The sequence below is a fragment of the Sphaerodactylus townsendi genome, linkage group LG03 (assembly GCF_021028975.2).
Source record: "Sphaerodactylus townsendi isolate TG3544 linkage group LG03, MPM_Stown_v2.3, whole genome shotgun sequence".
Taxonomy (NCBI): domain Eukaryota; kingdom Metazoa; phylum Chordata; class Lepidosauria; order Squamata; family Sphaerodactylidae; genus Sphaerodactylus; species Sphaerodactylus townsendi.
In genome coordinates, this window is record NC_059427.1 from 56493253 (window position 1) to 56518552 (window position 25300).

Here is a 25300-nt window from a genome sequence, read left to right on the forward strand (position 1 = left end):
GAAGTCATCACATAGGTATTGACTGCCAAGAAAAGAGACTGCTTTGAGGAAGCTGTAAACTTGGACTGTGTTATTTTAAGCAGTTGCACAATTCCGGGAATGTATCTCCATCACCTTATTTATGCTTACCTTATTTATCATCTTGCCTTATTTATCTTACCTTATTTATCATCTATCTTGATGTTTGGAACTTCAAATGGACAATGGACAACTACATAGAAATTAAGTATTGTTCATTAAGGTATTGTTCATAGGAACAGAGGATTATCTCTCAAGTGCTTGTTTTGTTCTGTTCGGTGTGTTGTTCTTCTATGTTGGTACTGCACTTTGCACTTTTCAACATTAAAATCACCTGTATTGTTTACTTAATTGTTTTGGATTTTGGCCGATGGACATCGTTCTAGAATTGTTGTCTAGATTTTTCATATTGTCCATATTGTTGTGCTTGTATCTGGATGTAAAGTTGCCAGGTCTGCGCTGGAAATACCATGATATTTTGGCAGTGGTGCCTGGGGAGGGTGAGTTTTCAGGAACGTGTTGTATCAATTTCTCTGATGTCCATGTAAATATTACAGGGCCTTTGAAAATTCCTAAAGTGTCATGGAGGCTGTGACACTGCTTCTGGGTAGAGATTTGGGTCATGCTCTAAGAATCCCTACAATCGACAAAATCAACATCTGTCAGATTTAAAAGGCAGCCCTGCTGGAATCTGCATGAATACTACACTGATACATTACAATGTCCCAGGTCTCTGGGGAGGCTTGCATTGTAATGAAGGGCCAACAACCAGCTAAAGAACTGGCCGCTGTGATATTAAACAAAATAATGAGCATAAGAATAAGCATTTGTTTCAACGATCTTCAGAAACAGACCAATAAGGAAGCAATTTTAAGCAGACCTCCTCAGAAGTAAGGCCCGATTCCTTAAAACTGCAAGGAAATGTCTTTAATGATATCAATAACACACTATACTGACGGATATTAAAAACTGCACTGATAGATTTGCTCCTGCAGTTAAATTTAGTTTTAAATAATTTTCATTAATACTTATTTGCTTTTATCCTGTTTTAAGTTTTGTCACCTCAGCAAAAGAACAGATAGAAATTTCCTTAAATGAAGAAACCAATAATTAACTGAATAGTAAATTTAAAAGCAAAACAGAATTGCTGATGATATATATTGTACTCTTAACAAAAGTAAAAGCATTTATCAGAACTCAAGAGAGTTTAATCAGAGAGACAGAGCTCCTTGACACATATGTTCATATTTTATCATAATGAACCAAGGAGTTGCTTTTGATAAAAAAAAAAGGAAGTCACAGTGAACAAAATTATTGTAAAGTTAGTCTGAGTCAGACCTTGGGAGTTTACAGAATCTCTTAAGAAAAGGCAAACTGCTTTCTTTTTCTACACTTTAATGTGAAAGGCATTAATGACACTTGAAATCCACTACCCATTTGGTAAAACATAAATGTTATTCTCCCATATTCATTTACAATAAAATGTATATAAAACTGCATCTGGAGCTTCTTCAACTGTAATAAAATGTACACTGTAGTTTTTTTTAAATAAAAACACACATGCTCCCTCTTTGAACACTTGATGATGGGACCCTGCCTTGTCACCTCTATTACAGCTTTGCAGACATCTACTCACCACTGATCTTTGTCCGTCTGCACAAAAAAGCACCGTGTTGGCTGCCATTCAGAATTTGTCATGGCAGCAGTTTTTAAGATTTGAGCAGCAATCATGAGTTTGTCCCCAAGAATCAGGCTAAGATCCAGAAGGATATGGTTCTCAGGATTCTAACACGGATGGGAGGCCTTGAAAAATATTTCAGACACCCAAGACAAGGGAATCTAAATGTCTAAAGCAGGTATAAAATCATATGTCAAACAGGCAGTTGGCCTATTAAAAATGAAGCCAGATTTTGTTTACACTCACTTGCTGTTGCATTAAATGCAGAGGTAATGCAGTGCGGTGATGAAAACTAGGGGACAGTGGTATTTCATCTTGACTGCCTTGTCTGCGGAGGCATTCGAAATTAAAGGAAGAACGGCGATGTGCTGAAACATTAAAAGAGTGAGTTGGTAACATACAATTTTCTGGAAACAGTTTAGAGGAGTAGAACATTGCCGAAAAGGTAGCAAAAAGGGGTGCATTAAAAAGCAACTAATTGCAGCATATACTACAGTTGAAACATTACTAGGGTGTTTTTCTTTTGGATCTGCTAGATTCCAGCCTAATAGCACCTTAGATACCAACATAACTTTTTGGGATATAAATTTTGGCATATAAAAGTTCCCTTTGCCAGATTTGTTTTGGAGCTGTTGCTTTCCCTGCTGTGGCTCCCTTCAAGAGGTTCAAATAACAGACTCCTCCTCCTCCTATACCCTTTTCAACAAAAAGAGTTAAGAAGAATTGTACCTCCATCCGTCATGTGCTGGACTGCCTTTTTTTAGAATGTTCCACTTGGATCCTAATGCCTACCTAACAGAACTAGGTAGGCACTAGGACCCAAGAGAACATTCTAAAAGAAAGGTGATCCAGCATGTGGTGGATGAAGTTACAATCCTACTTAGTTCTTTTTGTTGAAAAGGATATACCAGAAGACAACTCAGAGGTTGGATCAGGGGTAGTGCCTTTTTAAGAAAGACTGGAGGAGAAAGGTAAAGCCCAGGAAGTAAAAAACCTTATAACAGGGGAAGGAGCTTAGTGTTGCTCTGTTCCTTCTAACATTTCTTCTCTGGCTCTTTTTCCTGCTCTAAGATCTCAGGAGTTCTCCTTAGCACTAATTAACCTGCCCGTATATACTTCCATTCCATACATATAGCCATGCTGGATTAGACCAATGATCAAGTCCTGCTCACTGACATAAATCCCTTTTTCCTAAAGGGAAATAATCCACTTGATCCAACCCTATGTCTTCTTTATTATTTTTTTGAAAAATTTGACAGCAGCATGAGGAGAGGCAATATCTTCCCTCACTTGCACCACAACCTGATCCAAATTGAGCCCTAACAGATCTCATTGTGACCCGCCCATAATGTGCAAAACATGAGCATTACTCTCTAGAGACAATCTTATCTGTAATTATATCAGTACAAATATTTATTGAAATACTGACACTCCATTTTCATTTCCTAAGAAATGGAACAGTTTCCCCCAGAGAGACTGCTTGCTGTTTTCATTTGGCAAACAACCACCCAAAAGCTGTATTACTGTTTGCAGATACAGAATCTGTGATGAGAAGGACAGGAAACATGCCAGTAAGTGAGTCACTGAAGTGATATTATTGAATTTATGCCACTATTTAAAGCTTATGTGTGATTACAAATTTGTTTTTTCTGGAACAAAGACAATGCAAATCCATTTTGATCTCATCATACCCTATGCTGAACACAGATGCTGCAACTTTAAAGTTTGTTTGTGGTGCATAGCAACCTTAATTCTTTCAACACAACACAGTACAGGAGGTGAGGGAAACAGCAGAGAAACACCAGACTTCACTACAAACAAAGGGCACTAGGAGTAAGCAGAGTAATTCTATTTCACCTTGAATCAATAGCATCTTATCCTCTTTATTATAATTGAGAAAAAAAAGAAGGCACAGCTTTTCATTTTTTGATGTTGGTAGACCTATTCGCATGTACATATTAGAACAGTGAGGTATGTGTGTGTGTTTGTGTGTGTGTGTAGCATGCCACTATCTACTTTTTCAACAAAGGATATTCTTAATCAGATACCTTTATTAGGCATATACAACATAGGGGGGGATAAGAATAAATCCAGTAGAGAACAGTAATGTTCTGAAATGATGTTTTATAATTGTAACATTTTTTTAGTCTTCAACTTTCTGTATTTTAATGCCTAATAAAGGTTTATCTCTCTTGCTACAATAAAAACTTTGTTATCAGGAACTCATAGGCAGTGGAATTTGCTGGTTAATCAAATGTGCTGGCTAGTCAAGCTTGTTGCTCTGCCCCGCCCCCTCCACCCACACCTGGCAGGACCAACCACACCAAGCCCCCGGCCATGGAGCCCTCACGTAGCAAGCAGACAAATGGGCAAGCTTCTCTTCATTGTTAATTGTGATCCTAGTGCTCTGAATGAACTGTTTCTGGTATTTTAACCATGTGTGCAGAAAATAATGCTGGTATTCTGGGCCTACTTGGGTCTACCAAACACATGTCTATATAATGTAGACAACTTTCTAAAAAGTACTCACGTGTTGGTGTTGGAGGTAGCAATCGTCTCCTAGGAGATCGTTTTGAATCATAACACATTTGTGACTCATCATCTTCATAAAAGCCATGTGGGTGATGATAACCTTTTGGCCGTTCAAAATCTGAATCATTATAGTAATATCTGCTATGATAGTCATGTGTATGTCTGAGTTAAAGAAACAGATGGTTAATGAAAATTACACAAAGACATATCATTAGCCTTTTATTTACTGGCTCCTGAAACTCATGCATGCATCTTAATTACTTATGCTACTGCATGAAAACTAACCAAATATTCAACTAAAATGGAACCTACTGTTCACACATGGTGTCTGAGTGATGGTTGTTCATGACAGACAAACATTGATCAGTTTACAGCAACCTTTTCATTCTACTTTCCTAGCCGGAGATCCTGATTGTCACTAGATCCAAGCATCTGATTAGAATAACTTTATTCAGTCCCAACCACCTGTCTCTTTAAAGCATTGAACATACATGCACAGCATGTGCTATATAAATGGCCTTCATGTCTACTTTGATACTGGATGTGCATGCACATGGGTAAGCTGGTGGCTACTGAAGAAGCAAAGGAAGTTGCAAAGGGTAAAGTGATGGAATTGAGCAGAAACTCAGTGGGGCTGATAAAACAAATGATTGAATAGCCTGGCTCTACATCATCCCTAACACTATTGCAGACAGAAAAACCCAGTCTTAGGGATGAAGCTGCCCTGTGGTTGAGACTTAAAGTCCAGGATTCATAGTGAACATTTTTAATGAGATATTATGCAAGGCGTCAGATTATACTACTGATCTCTCTCTCCCCCTTAATGTAATGAATAGCAAGAATTTACAAATGTGCAGAATAGCAACAGAAAGGTATACAGAACCCAAGGGTGTGAACAGCAGCAATAGAATGTCAACAACTCATTGTCCTATAACAATTTTTTAGAATTACACTAAAAATCTGTGTCAAAGAATTAAATGGAATTTACAGTACATCATTTACTCAAGTACAAGACTAGGTTTTTTCACAGCTCTGTCATTAAAAAAGTAAAGGTTCTGAATACATCTGAATACAAGCCACAGTGATGTCTAATGATAACTTTAAATTAGGTTTAACAGGGTCATTGTCCATTCAATGTCATCTTCCTTTCCAATAAATATGGTGCTGTACCTGTTGAACCACATATTCTAATAGACTTGGTTAGCATCCCCCTTTTTTACTTGTTAATGTATACTGTCTCCTTGTTAACATTTCTGAGTATACTGGATACATGACTTACTTAAAAAATTTAAGAAGAATTTTGTGGGACCAGACCAAAAGTTCATAGTGTCCAGCATCATGTTTTCTACAGTGACCTATCAGATGCTCCAGAAGGCTCACAAGCTGGGACACAGGAGCCGAAACTTCTTCTTGTAGACATCCATCCCATCCCAGGATCTGGTATTCGAAGGTATACTTATCTCTGCATGTATACACTGGGTAGAATTTTCTCAGTGGACCAGTAATCTTACCTGCTTCCTGATAACATGCTGTCTTCTTCATAATATTCTTCACCACTAAAATATTCCTGATCATCCAAGTAGTGATTATCATTATAGTAATCTCGAACTTCATGATCTTCTCGGCAAATTGTGGGCAGATGCCTATCTCCTGATTCTGACCTACAGTTAAGAGACAGATATCTGGGACCTCCATTGCATTCAGATTATATTTTAAGTAACTTATTGAAAAAAATCAAGATTGACAGATTGTATATCTCCACAGTAATATTTAACCTTCATATTATCCAGTCTTCACAGATAATATGAAGATTAAGCATTACTATCCTGTCTCTATATCCATACAAATAGTATCATAGTAGCAAAATGGTATATATCTACTAACATATAATTTTTCTTAAATTTTCCTCTCCTCTCACTTTTTAAATGAATGCCGCTATTGAAATGCTGGGTCAATCAAAGCATTCAAAAACACTAGGATTTAATCTAAGTCAGGTTTGATCAAATCACTATCCTCATCATAAACCATAAAATTTACCCTCAACAAAAATCTAAACATTAATAGAAAGAAACCTGCACTGAGGGGAGCTGTCCTTTCCAAAAATTAACCCAGTGAACTTTGGTTGGGAAAGCTGGTGGACAGAGGCAGTTTGTGGCAGAGACAAGAACTCTCCAACTGGACCTCCATTGCTACCAGAGAACTTGTGAAATAGGTCAATTTTTTAAGCTCGGAAACATGGGCTGCTCCATTTCTCAGAATGTCCAGCAGCACTTGATGCTTCACACTAGTGTCTTGTCCTTAAAAGCTACTGCACCTCTGCAGCTGAAATCTTTATCTGGTCTTGAATGCCTACTCCTTCCAGAGGTCTGGGAAGGGGGAAATGTTGGAGAGTGACGCGTGGCTACCAGCAGGGATGAAAAAAGGGCAAGCTGGCAGCATTGTGGGTTCTACTGGTTGTTGTGGGCTTTCTGGGCTGTGTGGCCATGGTCTGGTAGATCTTGTTCCTAATGTTTCGCCTGCACCTGTGGCTGGCATCTTCACTGGTGCCTTTGACAATACATTGTGGGCTTTATTTGTAATTGTGGACAAACTTTTCATCCCTATTATGATCTGCACAATTATAAACTTTGGTATGGTCATAATTTACTCTCTGGCCTCTTTGTGACTTTCTGTCTATATTCCCACCCTCTTCTCCTTTTTGTATATTAAAATACACAGTGGTTTTGGTCAGGATATGACTCACAAGTTGGCCAGCGGGGTATGACCTAATCAGCAATTATTATCCCCCAGTGTCTTGCAGGGAACACCTAATGATAGAAACCCCTAGTGCTGAACTAGGAGCTGGGAGACCCTGGTTTGATGTCTATGCTGACATGAAGCTTGCCAGGTAGCTTGGGGATAACTAGTATCTATAACGTGATAGACTACAAAAACCTCAAGATTGAGAAATGCCTGATGTAATAAGCCTGCAAGCAGGGACAGACAAAAGGCTCTGAGAACAGCAAAAGAGTCCATTTTAAAAGAGATGGTCCTTCAAGCATAGACTCCTGTCAGGCCATTTTGGTTTCTGAAGTTTCTACTAACAGTGTCTTCTCACACAGACTTTTTAAAAAATCCCTGCAAGTCTTTGGATGGTGCATCAGCAAATCAAATGTACACTGCATACAGTATGTACTTACCTAATATAAGCTTCATAATAGCGAGATCTGTCCAAGAATGGAAACAATGTGGAAGAGAAAAAAGTCTAATTAACACTAATGAACTGAGGTTAAAATTAGTTCTATAATACTTGGTCAAGGAAGAAAACAACTGCATTTAATGTAAACCATAACTCCATCTGTTCATTTAATTTTAAAAAACCATTTTTAAAAAAAAATTGATTGTCTACTATAGTGCTCAACAAACTATTCATGTTGAATTAATCTGACCTAAGTGGGGATACATCTTCTTCTCTAACTTCATAATTATCTTTTATTTATTGATCCAAGTCCAAGAGAATGGGGAGAAATTTCCTTATAAGCGAACTGTTATGTTCTAAAAATAAAAATTCCAACATGTGAATCATGTTGGATTGTATGATGCTGTGTTACAATCAACCTGGGAATTAGACTAAAGCAAGAAAGATAAGAATGGAGAAGTGTTCAAATGAAACAAATATAAACTCAAAGACTGGTCCAGCATTGAAAATATTGATGCACATATGCACACTGATGAAGCTCAATATTCAGTTCGGTTCAAGAGCATATACATTATATATAAGAATATGATTTGGATTTAGAATTTACTGAGCCCAAATTAATACAGTGGTTTACCTGCGATTGGAAGATCTACGTTTTTCATGACGATTCCTTCTGGAATGTGAGCGGTGGCCTGTTTCAGTCATATTCTCATGGCTTCCAGTGCTTGTATGTCTTCCATTCACCACTTTGGACATGTTGGCATTATTGAGGTTAGCATTTGTTGAATTTGGAACATGCTTCCCTATTGAGTTGTGATGATGATGATGGTGATGACTATGATGGTTATGGAATACAGAATTTCCTGTTGAAGGATGCACATTTTTCTCAGTAGTCTCACTTGCAGATGGAATTGATGGCCTTTGGACATGTAGTGGACGCTGTGTGGTATTGATCTGCTGAAATGAATCTCTTGTATCATTGGGAACATGGTTTACATGATTTCCAAACAGGGCGCCATTTCTCTGTAATGTACAAGTTAATAGCCACTTAATGAATAGAATGCATTGTGAAGATCCAGCTTGTTTCTTTCTATTAAGCTGCTACACACTCAAAATGCCAAGTTTTAAAATAAGGTGTTTTAAAATGGCATGGGGATACCCATTATCATGGCAGCTACCTCACAATGCCTTTTGTTTGTTCACAGTCCTTTTACATGGACTATAGAACATTTGCAGAATTTAATTCACCCTTATTTAACCCTATCTGTTACAGGTCTCCACATTTTATAATGATTCTTTTATAAAAAGTATGAGTGTAATAAAGATCTTAGAATTCAATTAAATTCTATACTGTTTACATTATTATTCCTGTCCATCATGTTTTAATAAGATGCCATCATCTTAGATTTTCTTAAACATGTTAGCATAAATTTCAGGCAGTGCCAGAAGCAGATGGTATAAGTCTAACACTCCTAAAAATTATACATTGTTCCAATTTTCTCATTCATACAAGAGACAGGCTACAGAAAGAGGCATCGCTTGAAAACAACCTCATACTTCTGTAGAACAAAAATGATAATTTAAGCACAAGGCTGTAAATTCAGAAAGTGAAGGGAACTGAACAGACAGTTTGTTATTTACTTTATATACTTCCTCTTCCTCATGGTGATTTTGCTCAGGTTCATCTTCTTGCAAATCACAGGATATAGCTCGCCGAATTTCAGGACCAATATCATGAAGTGTCCTTAGCCCAGCCTAAGGACATAACATAAACATAATCCATTAAAAACAATTATTTTTTTATCTCTGATTCAGCACAGTTAAGGGATTGCTGTTAATAGTGTTTCTGTATAGTTATTTTGTTCTGACACTAACACGTCATTGCCTTGTTTCATTCCTGATGATTTTAAGGTCAAACTAGATTATACACTTGGGATTAGAATTTCCTTTTGATTTTAAAAGTTAGTAACAGTACTGATGCTCCCTGAACTGGCTTGGGGCCATGATACTTTCTTCCCCACTGTCTTCCAGATTTTAAACCTCGTCCCCCTTGCTACTGGTGGAATTAAAGGCACCAATATGATACACAATACTTCTCTCCAGAATATAAATTGCAGCTTCTGGGGAAAGATTTAGTTTGCTTCCACATTACAACCTTCTTCCGCTGTTGAAGGTTTTCCTCTTTCACTATCAGCTACAAGAGGGAATAAAACAGATCCACAATATTGTGCTATATTAGATGAATTAATGAACAATTCAAGAATGCCAGGTATCCACACCTGCAGTTAACAGGTAGTAAATAATGAGGCTAAGAAGAGAAAGCTGCTTTAAACAGAAGAGAGGAAGAAACAACGTAAAGGGACAGTATCTCTTGGAAGTCTCAACTGGGTTTGGTAAATGCCATACAGGTTGGCAGGCAATGAAATTACACTTTAAGTTTAAAAAATGAGTTCTGAAAAAATACAGTAACAGTACAAAAAACATTGTGATGCAGAGGAATTATGACCTAATCATCTGTATTACCCAATTCATCCTGCAGCTATTATTAACTTTTGTGGTGAAAAATGCAAGAGAACCTGATCACAGAGTTCCAACATGTAGTCTATACTTTGTTCCAATGAAAGATTAAAATGTAGTCAGTTGGGGTGTGGTGGAAGAAAAAAAAATGCTTCCACATCAGAAAATAGTTCTGAATGAATATAAGAATTATCATTCATTTTTAAGCACTGCCTTTGTCAAAACCATTATCCTGTCCATATTTACACATGGATCGGTGGGTGGGGACTGGGGGAAGGAATCTTCAGGCCACCTTGTCAACAAGGTGGGAAGCAGTGGTGGCAGCAAGGCTTGGGAGGTGGGGAAAGCAGGAACCTGGCAGGGGGGATTGCCTTGCTGATAAAGTGGGAGGCAGTGGCGGCAGCAGCAGCAAGACTTGGCTGGCGGGGGGAGCAGGAGTATGAGAGGGAGCACACAGGCAGCCACAGATAGCTGAAATTGTCCACAGTCAGTTTCATGCCACAGCACCCCATGCCCAGCCTCTTAAAGGGGAAGGGGAGACAGCAAAAGGTGACTGGAAGGGGCCAGGGGAGAACTAGGTAGGTACTAGGATCCAAGCGGAACATTCTATGACTAAGGAGGTCCAGCATGTGGTGGATAAATATAGAAGAGTTGGATTTATATCCCCCCTTTCTCTCCTGTAAGGAGACTCAAAGGGGATTGCAAACTCCTTTCCCTTCCCCCCCTCACAACAAACACCCGATGAGGTGGGTGGAGCTGAGAGAGCTCCAAAGAATTGTGACTACCCCAAGGTCACCCAGCTGGCATGTGTTGGAGGGCACAAGCTAATCTAGTTCACCAGATAAGCCTCCACAGTTCAAGTGGCAGAGCAGGGAATCAAACCCGGTTCTTCACATTAGAGTGCCAGCAAAGTGTTGTAAAAAATCAAGAGTTACAAGGGACTGTTAAATTGTCAGGGCAGAGCAGAGTGTTTGTTTTCAAGTAAGTTATCTGTCCAAAAGCCACAAATAGATATGGGCCAGCAAAAACAGTCTTCCAGCATTAAAGTCAGATGCTTGTAGAACAAGACAAATGCTTGCATTAACAGTTAGAGAAGGGAGAAAGTAAAAGAAAACTCAATGTTTACAGAACAGAACATCCCTCACAGCCAGCCGGGCGCCATCTTATTTCCATTTGGGAACCAAGTGCATCTGCTCTTAACCACTACACCACACTGGCTCTCAATATACAGCTGAACTTTCATCTTTCAGTGGAACAAAGTATAGTTATACTATAAGTTCTTTCCAATTAAAAAATAGCATAGCCCAAGCAAAATTATTCATTGGCTACCTTACTCGTCAAAGGTTGCTAGTTCTATGCCTTCTCAAGTCCACTAAATATTTGGGTTAGAACTGAGGCTTATAGAAGCCATTTGCAAAATTATACAGGAGGTATTCATGTTTTTCCTGATTTATTTTTCAGGATTCATAGATTTGAGAAAGTGATCCTGACAATTTATTAGGTGCTCTGATTTCAAAATGATGACCCAAATTCAAAATAATATATTGATCCAGTTAGACTGGTTATGAATTCATTTCCAGATGCAATTCACATTACTGATTTTGAACTTTAATTATTTGGGATCAGAATATCTAAGGACCATCTTTTCCAGAGTGAACTTGCCTGAATCGTAAGATTTTCTGGTAAAATTCTGCCACCACTGCTGGAGATTTAACGGACAGTAAACTACATTTCAGATTATGATGCACAAAAAGTACCTTCTGTTGCATTTTATAGGAAGGCAACAAACTTACCTCTCTTCCACCATGCTTTTGGTTTAGGTGAGAGCAGAGTCACAAACTTCTAAGTCTATTGAAGGATGGCGCTATTAGAGTTTTATGTTATCATTACATAGGCATAGTTTCAAATTTCCACTCAGCCATGAAAATCACTGGTTAATCTTGGGCCTGTTTCTGTTTCACAGATTCATTTACCTCCCAAGGTTATAATGAAAATAAAATAGAGGAGAAAGGAATCATGTATGCCATTCTAAGCTTGTTGGTGATATAAAACAGACTGGTTTTGTTCAAATCATTGATTTCAAATAATTTCTGGAGGCTGTTCTTTTAATAACTTTTCTTGCTGTTTTCCTGGATTTTGAAAAATTAGATACTATATTTCATTATTGCCTAGATGGTGACATTTATATTTTTGTGAACCACCTTTACAGCAATATGTTCCAAAAGAGCAACAGTCAAATGAATGGCTTTGGAGGGAGTATGTGATAAAGATACATGTATTCAACATTCACGTATCTGATGTGATATAGATTTGCATATTTTCTCCTCAAATTTTGGCAAATGAGCATATTTGATTTGGGTTTTATCTAGGCTGACCAGCTGTCCCGCTTTTGGCGGGACCGGCCCGCCTTTGGACAATTTGTCCTGCATCCCGCGGGTTCTACAAATTGTCCTGATTGTGGGGAGGCTGCTGCACTGCCTTGGGGGCACAAGGCAGTGCGGCAGCCTCCCGTGCGCCCGGCCGCAGGAGCGCATGGCCTTCTGGGGCTTGCTGTTTGCCGCTCTGTCACAGGGCGGCAAACGGCGAGCCCCAGAAGCCCGTGCGCTGCTGCGGCCGCGCATGCGTGCGCGCGCTCGCCCAGCCGCCTCTCCGTCCCGGCTCACAAAGGTGACCATCTGGTCACCTTAGTTTTATCTGAGCTGAAAAACACAATTTACAGCCAGCCTACCACCACGGTGCCCACCCAAGCTGCCTGCCACCAAGTCCTCCCCCCCCCCCCGGCCTCCCTGAAGGCCTGCTCCTGCTCTCCCCCAGGTAGGCCGGGGAGGACAGCTGTACATAGATGAAGCATAAAATGATGAAGCATCCCTGTGTCAGAAATATTACTACAAAGGGATCATTTTGTGCCTGATAAACAGACAGCCACACAATCTACCAAAATGTACTTAGGCAGGCAACGTTACTTTGTCCAAAATGTGTGGTGGTAATTTTCCTTTGCGTTTCAGCTTTGCCTTTATGTGAAGGCTAGATACACTACAATATTATCACAGACCTTACCTTCCATTCTGTCTTTTTTAAAAGACTATGGCTATTTCCACACAGCAAAGATTCTCTATGAAGTTCCTACTGCTGTAGCAATTGCCTCTGAATTAGTAGTGACAGCACAGCATCCACACAGCACTTTTCCTCACAGCTTCCTTTCCACAGGCAACAACATTATAACTCACAATAAAATCATAGTAGATTAAAATATTTAAAATCAATACTAAAACACAAATTCAGATGGCAACTTATACATTTTAATATATCCCACCCTTCCCCTCCCCCCAGAACGCCAGGAAAAGATGTTAGCCCAGGGAAAGCACAGTGGAGTAGCTCTGCTTTGCAGGCTTTGCAGAAACAATTCAGGTCCCACAGGGTCCTGATCTCAGAGGGAAGCATATTCTACCAGGTAGGGGCCAGAACCAAAGAGGCCTTGGACAGCTGGATAGTTTTTGGGCCAGGGATTTCCAGGAGGTTCCCCTCCGAGGAGCAGAGGGGCCTACTAGCGCAGTATGGGGAGAGGCTGTCCCTGAGGTATGCAGGTACAAGACTGCTCAAGGCCTTAAAGGTCAAAACCCAAACCTTGAAAATAGCCTGGTACTCGATAGGCAGCCAGTGCAGATGGAAGAGGACAGGTGTTATATGGTCCCTACTCGAGGCTCCGGCTAGAAGCCTTGTGGCTGCATGATGAACAAGTTTCAACTTCTGGATTAGATTCAAGGGCAGGGCAGCATAGAGTTACAATAATCCAACCTGGAGGTGACCATTGCATGAATCACTGTAGCCAGATCAGAGAGATAGGGGATCAACTGCCTTGCTCAAGATAGCCATTGATAATACCCAACAGGTGGCTCCTCAGCTCCTTCCCACAAGCTTTCACTAGCCAGGAGGGCACAGGTCAAAAGGACAAGTGGTAGCTCTAACCACTGACAGAAGCCTGTCTATCTCAGAGGGAGGAAGCAAGCTGAAATAGTTAAAACTAGGACCAAAAGACGGGCAAGGGACCTTCAGTTCCCTTATTGTATCAATCGGGGCCCGAAAGAGCCTGGCAGAGAGACAAGATTTTATCTGCAAAAAAGCTCGCAAAAACCTCACAGGTAAATGCCCATTCATTATTTTTGGGACCAATAGACATGGTTGTGAATGTTCGAATCACATTAAATAATTGCGCTGGGCGTGAGCTAGCAGCCGCGATGAATTTCTTTGCCTCCTTCATTGCTCTCTTGTAGGATTTCTTAAGCATCCTATACGAGCGTCTTGTCTCTTTGTCATGGACTCACCACCACACTTGTTCAAGTTGTCTCAGTTCCCATTTAATCTTCCTCAGCTCCTTGGTATATCAGGGAGCCGATTTGAGACGGTCAGGGATAGGACATCTTGGAGCAACTTTCTTGATGGCTTCAGAGAGTCTGGAATCCCAGCTCTCTACCATCAGTGGGGAGCCAGAGGGGGAAGCATCCTGCAGGATATTCTGAAATCCCTCTGGATCCATTAGCCACCATAAGCAGGCCCAAATACACCTGTCACCTAGACAGGGGGACATGGCAGTATCGATCTGGACCCTCTGGACGCAGTGGTCAAACCATGGCACTCTAACAACAGCTGATAGGACCACATGCACACCCGCCATAAAGATCTGGTCAAGAATATGGCCTCCTTGATAGGTGGAAGACCTGATGTTTACTAAGGAGAGACCCAGCATCGCCATGGATGACACTAGGAGCGCTGCCACCATAGAAAAGGCTGAATCAACATGGATGTTGAAGTCCCCCAGCACTATCAGGTCAGGGAACCCCAACGCCCAGTCAGCAACCACCTCCAGGAATCGTGCCAGACTGTCTGCTGGTGCGCTAGGTGATCAGTACACTAGCAGAACAGCCAACCTCTCCAAGGAATCCCAATGGAGGCCCAAGCACTCTATTCCTTCAATCAGTGGAACAGGGGATGTCTGAAAGGAGATAGAATCTCAGATGACCATCGCCACACTACCACCCCGGCCCTCGGATGATCATCGCCACACACACCACAACCATTGCCCTCTCTCACCCAGGTCTCCATGATACATGCAAGGTTCACAGCTTGTTCCCTGAAAAAGTTGCAGAGAACAGCGGTCTTATTATTTATTGACTTTGCATTCATCAATACCAACTGCGGAACAAAGTACACAGCTCCAATCCCACAACCCACATCTTGAGGGATAGGCCGGAGGTCAGACAGAGAGCGAGCACTGCCATATCTCACTCTGCATCTCTCATATGGCCTGGGCCTACCACCATACCTCCCCTGCCCAATAATCACTGGAATCTCCAGACCCCCCATGGCCTCCCAGGGGGAACAACAATAAAGTCAGCAGCCTAGTCTAATAACTTAACAAGTGCACTGAAAACTAATCCCTACCACTATCTTACGGTGCACCTGAAACCTACCCCCAGATATTACCAATGAGTAAACAATAACAATAAGAAAACCTATCTACTAAGGAACAGAAGCCTATGAAAGGAAGAAAGTAACAAACACTATTCTAACTAGCTAAACTACCCTAATGACCCCAACTACCATCCCTTAACTAACCCCCAACTCATAACTTAAACCTACCCTAATAACCTTTCCAAAAATTTTCAAAGCAATGTGATAAGTGCAATCAGATCTTTTCCTTAGTGATGCTACCAAATAGTATTTCCCTTAAGTTCTCAGTCCAAGCCCTTTGGCCGGTCCAGATCTTTCCCTTAATTCTCAATCCAAGCCCCAGCGTCTCAATAGTTCTCCACTCCCCGCCCCCACCAGCTCTCTCACTGCTAGGATGGGAGTCCTCTTCTCTCCTAAGGGCTCTGAGAGTGCTGCGGGCTCTGTCCCCCCCCTCCCAGCTCTCTCACTGCTGGGGCGGGTTGTTTGTTCTTTCCTAAGGTGACCCTCTCACTGCCACCCTGCTGTCCCATAACTGCCACCTCCCGAGGCCCTTGTCATGTAACTCTCACAGTGCTGGCCTTACTCAAGGATGGGCACCCCTCCTCCTTCCCCCTCGGGTCCATACACATGTTGTCTGGTCATGGGGGAGGAGGGTTGCCACCCATAGGGTGGGGGGCGGAAAACAGATTTTGTACCACATTTTCCCTAGATACGCCTCTGGGCCTCACTACTGCCATTTTCAACCACTACTGGAGGGCTTTGGGAAAACTTTTAAAAACTGGTGTTCAGTATATTGCGATAGTGTTTGTTTACTTAAAACATTTGTATCCCACCTTCTCTTCTAAGACTCAAGAAAGCTAACAGTGCAACAACATGTTGCAAGGACACAATAATCAAAAGCCATCCATATGATAAAAACAAGCATGAATGGTAAAAACTAAAACTAAAATGATTACAAATAAAAAAACAAGTGCACAGATTAAGAACAAATAAACACAGATTAAAAGCACAAAGTAAAACCTATTATATTTTTTAAAAGATAGCTTGTCATTTGAAGGATTTACTAGACAGATTGTTATAATGCTATAAAAGATATACCAAAGAAAAAAGCCAGAAAATCCTCTGATGACAGAAAGAAAAGGAGACCATGTCTAAGGGTTGAGAAGGGTTGAGAAGTTGAGAAGGGTTGAGAAGCTAAACAAGGAAAATAGTGTTGATGTTGGTGGGATTTTAAAATGTGTACTTAGTCCATGTAGCATGTACATGTGGTTTGACTGCAAGCAAGAAAAATCACAACAAAAAACAGAGGAAGACTCCAAAACTGGACAATTAGGATATGAGGCCATGTGTATGCTCCAGGGGGAAGAAACAAAACTTTCAGGTGGAAGCGATCTTTATCATTTTATTTTCTGAGATACTGGCCCATTTTGAATCCGGGCTTCTATCTTGAAACCAGACTGTATGGCAAATTGACAATACCACATTAATAAGGGAATGAAACTCATAAAATGTGAATCAGAAGAAAGTTCCAATATAATCTTTCTGCTTGAGTTCTATGATTGCAAAGGGGTAACAGTGTTAGACTGCTGTAAGACAAAGCAGAAGTCCAGTGGCACCTTAAAGACTAACAACATCTTGTTCGATATGAGCTTTCATGAATCACACAGCTCACTTCCTCAGATATGTACATATACAAAGTGAAAAACTCAAGACAGAATTCACTTGCTTCTCTGTCTCATCCCTTCATATTCTTTTTAAATAGAATTCTGTTCGATTTTTCTCTGCATATCCGAGGAAGTGCACAGTGACTCACAAAAACTCATACTGATATAAATTAATGTTAACAGTGCCACCAGACCTTTGTTTTGCACCTCTCCTCTGCCAGCCTTGGCCTATATTTATTTATTTATTTATTTATTTATTAAACTTTTATACCGCCCCATCCTCTAGGGGCTCTGGACAACCTTAGCACGTATTACAACATGTGGGGTGGGGGTGGGGTGGGTTGATTAACAGACTTCAAAATTCACTCCCACAAAAAAGTACTGAGAATAAAATATCCATATTACTTCACATTACAATTCATGTGAGTGACTACACTATTTAAATTCAGACAGTGATCTAGTCCATATCTGCAGCTCTTGTATCCTGAGAGGGAGAATTTCAGGCCTCTTTCTGTTCCTTTTTTAACAAGAGAATGAGGCGGGGGAGTCTCTGTAATATACTTAAGAGGAAGAGTAGGAAAGAATGACAGATGTCTAATACCAGCCGGTTCTTGTTCAGTAAAAGGGACAAAAAGGGAACCAGGCAATCAGGCACTCAACTTTTGCGGAAGAACAATTCATCCTAATTTGCAAAGCTCACACTTTTCGTAGGCAGTGATAAAAAGAATTACAGTGCCAGTCAAACTTTAAGATTTTGAAATGTTAATTGATTTTCAATTATCAGTCTAAGGTTCTTTCTGCACAACACAAAGAAGACATCATGGGGATGTCTGTTTAAAAAGTGTTTCCTCATTTTTTGTTTGGACAACGAGGACAAATACAGTATGTGAGGAGAAAGCAAGTTTTTTTCTCCTGCCTGATCTGCAAGCTGTCACTTTCCATTTCTCCACAGCTTGCACCCACCATTTTCTGTTGCGCCAGGGATTCACTGTGCCGCCCACCATTAGCTGAGTTGTTCCCTGGGCTGTTTTCTCTGCTTGCATTGCAGGCAGCTATTCCAGCTTACAAAGTATACAAATAAACTTAGTTTTCCCTGCAGATGATGTGCACATGTTGTTTTCCCATTTTTTTTGTGAGACACTTCATTGAAAGCAAAAAAAAATGGAAAAATGACATGTACACATCATCTGCAGGAAAAACTAAGTTTATTAGTGTACTTTACAAGCTGAAATAGCAGCTACCTGTGATGCAAGCAGAGGAAACGGCCCTGGGAACAACTCAGCCAATGGTGGGCGGCACGGTGAATCTTTATCGGCCCATCTTCAGTTTGTCTTCCTTCCCTCCTCCTAGCAGCCTCTACTATGGAAAACTTTGGCCCACTTGTGTGGGGTCAGTGGCCAGGTTGAACCCATTTGTTGTTTGGAGAAAGCTGCAAGCACCTGTTTCTGCTGCATCCCTTTACCCATACTGGTTCCTTTCTTCTCTTGGCCACTCCACACCCTAAATTTTCCATGCTTTCTTGTCTCCTTCGCACCAATCAACTTGCTTTTTAACAGCCTCCATCTTTAGCTATACTATTATTTATTAATTCCTCTATATACACTACCTTTCTCTCCAGTGAGGACCCGAAACAGATGCCATTGTTTTCTATTTTCTCTTCATCATAGCCCTATAAGGTGGTTAAGCTAGGAATGTGAAACTGATCCAAAGTCAGTTTTCATAGCTAGAGAGTTGACCCTGGATCTCCTAAATCCTAGTATGAGTCTCTAACCACCGCACATATTACTGTCATGGGATAGCTGCTATAGATCATATCAGTAACAAGCAGCCAATCCTGTGAGTCATGCAAGTTGCATGAAATATCGCTGCTTACTGGTTGCTGTTAGATCTGGACCAGATGAGTCCTTCAAAAACCCAAACAGCCTTGAAAAGAACCCTTTTACTGACAAAAACCAAGGCTAGAAGGCTGGCAATACTGTGTGCTTGCCTAGCAATAGCAACTGCAGGCATTAATTTCTTAAAAGTACAAGCATCACTTCTGTTGTTAGGGGGTTAACTCCACAATTAAAAAAAAGATTTCAGCTTCAATTATTTTAAAAGATAAAAAGTCATATTTTTAATTTAAATTTGATTTTTTAAATAAAATGTTTTTTGATGGGAAAAAGATAGTTTACTATTTAAAATACCCTTTAATCCAAAGGCTATTCATCATGGAATAAGGATTAGTTTTTAAGTATGTAGCATGAGATTGAAGTGTTTATATTTTTGGTAAATGAATTCAATTAATCCATTCACAATATCATGTTCATACAGAGGTTTCTATAAGATTGTTTTGGGCAATTTTTCTATCTACAAAATATTATCACATATGTTGCAGTTCTTAAAACTGAATTTGTGTCTGCAAAGATAACACGTTTCTTCACAGCAAAAACAAATAAACTTCCAAAGTTGAGAAAAAGACCTTAATCCCATAGTTTCTTTCTAAATCTATATACAAGGAACCAACCCCTTACCGCTAAAATACTCGATCCCTTCCAGTCCAGATTCCGTGCTGGGCATGGAACGGAGACTGTCCTTACCACTATCACAGATAGACTCCGTGTCCAACTTGACTGCTGCTGGTGTTGTTAGATCTTACTGCAGCATTTGATATGGTTGACCATGACCTTTTGACCCACCACCTAGCTGCCTCAGGGGTCTGGCCTTGCAATGGCTTACCTCATGCCTCAGGGGTCGGAGTCAGCAAGTGAGGTGCAGGGATAGGGTGTCCCTGTGATGCCGCTTCATTGTGGAGTGCTGCAGGGGGCTCTCCTGTCCCCATTTTTATTTAACATCTATATGCGACCCCTTGCTCAGCTGGCGCGTAGCTTTGGGCTGATTTGTCATCAGTGTGCAGATGACACTCAGCTCATTCTGTTCATGGAGGGCGGGCCGGTCACTGCTCTGTGGCTCTCTAGCATTGTCTGAAGGTGGTCACTGGTTGGTTGATGCTAAGCAAGTTAAAACTAAATCCATCAAAGATGGAGGTCCTGTGGGTGGGTCACGAAGGGGGAGCTGTGGGATTTCAGGCGGTGTTGCTAGAGGGAGTCTCCCTTTCAGTGACTTCCTCTATTCATAGACTCAAGAGTTCACTTGAACTCATCTCTATCTGTGGAGACCCAGGTGACCTGTATGGCCCAACTGGTGTTTTTTCACCTACGCCAAGCTCGATATCTGGCCCCCTATCTCGCCCAGACTGACCTAGCCACAGTGATCCATGCCATGGTCACCTCCAGGTTAGACGATTGCAGCTCGCTTTACACGGGCCTTCCCTTGTGGTTGATCCAAAAATTGAAATTGGTCCAGCACTATGTGTGATCACATCTCCCCCATTTTGTGCCGCCTGCATTGGCTCCCAATTGAATACTGGATCACTTTCAAGGTAAATTAGTGGAATCTATCATTAAAGATAAAATTATAAAACATGTAGAAAAGCAAGACCTGCTGAGAAAGAGTCAGCATGGCTTTTGCAGAGGCAAATCCTGTCTTACAAACTTACTAGAGTTCTTTGAGGGTGTAAACAGGCATGTGGACAGGGGTGAACCGGTGGACATTGTCTACTTGGATTTCCAAAAGGCTTTTGACAAAGTTCCTCACCAGAGACTGTTGAGAAAACTGAGCAATGAAGGAATAAGAGGGGAAGTCCTCCTATGGATTAAAAACTGGTTGAGAAACAGGAAACAAAGAGTGGGTGTAAATGGGAAGTTCTCACAATGGAGAGATGACGGGAGTGGTGTCCCCCAAGGATCCGTTTTGGGACCAGTGCTCTTTAACTTATTCATAAATGACCTGGAAGTAGGGGTGGGTAGCGTGGTGGCCAAGTTTGCAGATGATACCAAATTATGTAGGGTGGTGAGAACCACAAAGGATTGCGAAGAGCTCCAAGCGGACCTTGATCAATTAGGTGAGTGGGCTCAGAAATGGCAAATGCAGTTCAATGTAGCAAAATGTAAAGTGATGCACACAGGGGCAAAAAAATCCAAACTTCACATACACGCTACAGGGGTCAGTGCTATCAGTCACAGACCAGGAAAGGGATTTAGGCGTCTTAGTTGATAGTTCCATGGGAATGTCAACTCAATGCATGGCAGCTGTGAAAAAGGCAAACTCTATGCTGGGGATCATTAGGAAAGGAATTGATAATAAAACTGCAAAGATTGTCATGCCCTTATATAAAGCAGTGGTGCGACCGCACTTGGAGTACTGTGTCCAGTTCTGGTCGCCGCATCTCAAAAAGGATATTGAGGAGATAGAAAAAGTGCAGAGAAGGGCAACAAGGATGATTGAGGGACTGGAGCACCTTCCCTATGAGAAGAGGCTGCAGCGTTTGGGACTCTTTAGTTTGGAGAGGAGGCGGCTAAGGGGGGGATATGATTGAAGTCTATAAAATTATGCATGGGGTAGAAAATGTTGACAGAGAGAAATTTTTCTCTCTTTCTCACAATACTAGAACCAGGGGGCATTCATTGAAAATGCTGGGGGGAAGAATTAGGACTAATAAAAGGAAACACTTCTTCACACAATGTGCGATTGGTGTTTGGAATATGCTGCCACAGGAGGTGGTGATGGCCACTAACCTGGATAGCTTTAAAAGGGGCTTGGACAGATTTATGGAGGAGAAGTCGATTTATGGCTACCAATCTTGATCCTCTTTGATCTGAGATTGCAAATGCCTTAACAGACCAGGTGATCGGGAGCAACAGCCGCAGAAGGCCATTGCATTCACATCCTACATGTGAGCTCCCAAAGGCACCTGGTGGGCCACTGCGAGTAGCAGAGAGCTGGACTAGATGGACTTTGGTCTGATCCAGCTGGCTTGTTCTTATGTTCTTATGTTCTTAAGGTGTTGGTACTTGCCTTTATGGCAGTCCGCGGTCTGGGGCCATCATATCTATGGGACCGTATCCTCCCCACTTGGCCTCTGCGCTCTGCAGAGGCAAATTTGCTGATGGTCCATGGCCCCTCTATGATGTAGCTGGACTCCACCCAGGCCAGGGCCTTCAGTGCCCTGGTTCCAGCCTGGTGGAACACTCAGCCTCCGACCATCTGGGCCCTGCAGGACCTTGAACAGTTCCGCAGGGCCTGCAAAACAGAGCTGTTTTGCTGGGCCTTTTGGGGAGACAGCCACTGATGGGTGTGCCATTCCCTATACTGAAAGAGATATTGATCATGATTACTTCAGTTTGTAGAGTTGTTCGGCATGTGTCAGCTGTTGTAAGATTTGAAATATGTTTTTAGAAACGTAATGTTTTACGACGTTTTATTGGTTGTTTTAGATTGTACACTGCCCAGAGCCCTCCAAGGGTGGGCAGTATAGCAAATATAAACTATAAATAATTAAATAAATATAAAGTGATACATTTCAAGATGATTGAATAGAAGATGATTTGGAGTGGAATAGATCTGCACAAGGAGTAAATGTGACAAGGGTGGGGCAAGCAGTAAAAATGAAAATGAAACCTAAGCCTTGGGATCTTTGTGTATATAGCCTGAGGTTCTCTCCCTGAAGGAGAAAATCTATGATGGTAGAGGGCTGTAAAAGAGATCCAGTTTGGGAATATTTTAATGAGGTTCCTCTACCTATGGGTAAGGCAGGCATGTGCGCAAAATGCAAACACTGCAACAATGATTAATCAAGTTGATTTAAATCAGATCCACTCTGTTTTTCTGCAAATCTGGAACATTTTTTAGGTTTGCAGAAAGTTCTTGTGTGTTCATGGCTCCAGTCTCTGAATTTAACAATCCACTGATCTGGCCACTCTGAGAATTAGACATATTGATACACATTTTATTTCAGGCATGAAACTAGTCATGGGGTTGCTTGGATTACTACCATAGTTGCAAAGGCTTATATCCATCTATACGCTAAAAATATTTGATGGTCTTCAAGATTTCTGTTAACTTCCTCATTTAAATATGATTATAAAGAACAAAAAGATTACTTCAAATATATTTACACGTGCAAAATATATCCTAAGTAAGGCACTGTAGATTTGACCTTCTGGGGAAAGTGGATTAAAGTCTACTGGATGAGAATATCAGCACACTGGAAATATATCTTCTGTAGAAAAAATGCTATGAAAATACAAATCCATCAGAAATCCTGACTCATTGTTTGCTTCTAGAGATTCAAGGCCAAAGTCAAGAAATCTTCTTTAGGGTTGAATAAAGCCTATGTATGGGTACTAAGGTTTTTCATTATTTTTTCCGCCATAGTAAGAAGACTGACCCATATTTGTAGACTGCTTCAGGAAAGAATCAGAGAATCCCTTGTCATACCTAATTCCAAAGAAATTGCAGGTGACCCAAAAAGCAAGAGTAAAGGTTTAAAGGTCAAAAAGTTACTTCACCACTGCCACTGAAAAAAACACATTGTTGCTAGTGGAATAAACTTCAGATGAGTGCACGATATTGCACTGGAAGTTTTTAATAAGATTAAGAAGCACCTGATGTGGCTTACTGCTGTCAAGAAGATTCCTTGGTAAGGTGACAAATTCTTCTGACTTTCCCTTCTTTGGTCACAGCTGGGTGGTAGCAGCCAAGATGAGTCCTTGCCTAACAACCTCCAGTTTCATGACGGTAATCTAGACTCAACTCATAAAAAGCTGAACTTCCCATTATATCTACAATGCAGCCTGTATTTTGGATCACTTTGTCCTTAATAATGTTAAACATTTCCAGCAGAAATGTGTATTATGTTTAGTGTTTCTTTCCACATAAAGAGAGTTCCAGAATAAGAGGCCGTTTCCGCCCGACTGACATTAACGACTGACCATGCGTAAAAGCGCCGCCCCCAGGCTGCCGTTAGCAGACAGGCTGCTGCCGCTAAGCGTAACGCAGCAGCGGGCGACCTGATCATGCGCTTCCACCTCCCTCAGGGCGTGCGTATGCTAGGTCAGCTTTCTAAACAACAACCTTTTAAAGGGTTGTTGTTAGAGGAAGCCGCCTTCCGGCGCTGCGCTAACTCAAGGCCGCCGGAAGATGCTGCTAAGCTCCTCGGCTTCATTATTTCTGTTGCCGCCATATGTTGCAGCCCGCTGGGGCGTCAATAATTCGTCCTCCGACCTCAGAATCTGTGGTCCGGAGGGCAGCGTATGGGCTGCGACGACGCCCAGCAGGCGACGACGCAGGCACAAAATTTGAGTGGGCGGATCGGGAAGAGGCGGCTCCATGCGCGAGCCGTCACTTCGTCACGGTTTCATTTCGGCTTCGCCCGTTCATGCGAAAGGAAGCTTGTACTTCTTGCCCACGCCGCCAGAACTCTTTGGCGGCGCATGTTAAGAAATCCTGGCCGATCGCGAGAAACGCTTTCAGAGAGTTTTGCCACAAAGTGACAGTAAACTGGGTGTTGGAGAGTCAGACATCTGTCAGGTTTTCATGGAGAACACATATGTTACAATTAAGAAATAATTGCACTCAATGAATCACGTATAGTGTTCCCAAGGGAGAAACACGAATTATTTTCTTAGAGCATTTAAAAAACTCCTAAAGGTGTAGTCACATTTTAAATTGTGAATGCTGGATTCAACAATATTAACATGATGCATTTGAACTTACTGTGTACCAAAATCTATTTGTTTGTTATTTTCTCATCATTCTTGTTCACTGAGTAAGGCAGAGAGCATTCAAGAACCTTCAATTGACCCCCCAACCCCACAATCTGTTCAGGAAGCAGAGCCAGCTCTTGTTTTCTAAAGAGAATGATCCCAGGAAACCAAGAGGACACCTTCACTCCACTTAGTTCAACACAATTCACTATTCTAGTGGAAAGAGAATTTTTGGTAAAAACAGACTCTTTGTGGATTAGAGCCAGTGGTGGGATTCAGGAGGTTCACACCACTTCGGCAGAACCGGTTGTTAAAATGGTGCTTGTAAACAACCAGTTGTTAAATTATTTGAATCCCACCACTGATTAGAATTAGATCTGAAAGGTGTATAAAAAGATCTCAGGAGTAGTTATCAGCTCCCCCCTCATGTTCTTAGGATCCCAAACCATGCTGACATATTCTCAAACAGTGGGAGAATGTCCCCTGTCTATATTAAGAACAATCTCCTTTTTTACTTAGGTGGGAATGGATTGAAGAACCTTTGGTATATTCCTGAGCAGCAACTACTACTTTGTGAAATATGTACACTCTTGCCAACTCTGAGATCTGCAAGCTGAGGGAATGGCCACTAAAAAGTTGTTTTAATGTTGAGCTCGTTTCAAAACTCATGCCACAGTTT

General features: G+C 41.3%; 1 protein-coding gene across 4 annotated transcripts in view; it reads right to left on the reverse strand.

Annotated features, from left to right (window-relative positions):
* CACNA1D (calcium voltage-gated channel subunit alpha1 D) overlaps nucleotides 1-25300 on the reverse strand; it is a 181938-nt gene that overhangs the window by 5413 nt on the left and 151225 nt on the right. For all 4 annotated transcript variants that reach the window (XM_048491394.1, XM_048491393.1, XM_048491391.1 and 1 more), the window contains 6 exons: nucleotides 9048-9161; nucleotides 8041-8429; nucleotides 7408-7434; nucleotides 5740-5889; nucleotides 4227-4390; nucleotides 1943-2064 (listed from right to left, as the gene is read on the reverse strand). In XM_048491394.1, the coding sequence (XP_048347351.1) occupies nucleotides 1943-2064; nucleotides 4227-4390; nucleotides 5740-5889; nucleotides 7408-7434; nucleotides 8041-8429; nucleotides 9048-9161 (966 nt within the window). The remainder of the gene's footprint in view (nucleotides 1-1942; nucleotides 2065-4226; nucleotides 4391-5739; nucleotides 5890-7407; nucleotides 7435-8040; nucleotides 8430-9047; nucleotides 9162-25300) is intronic.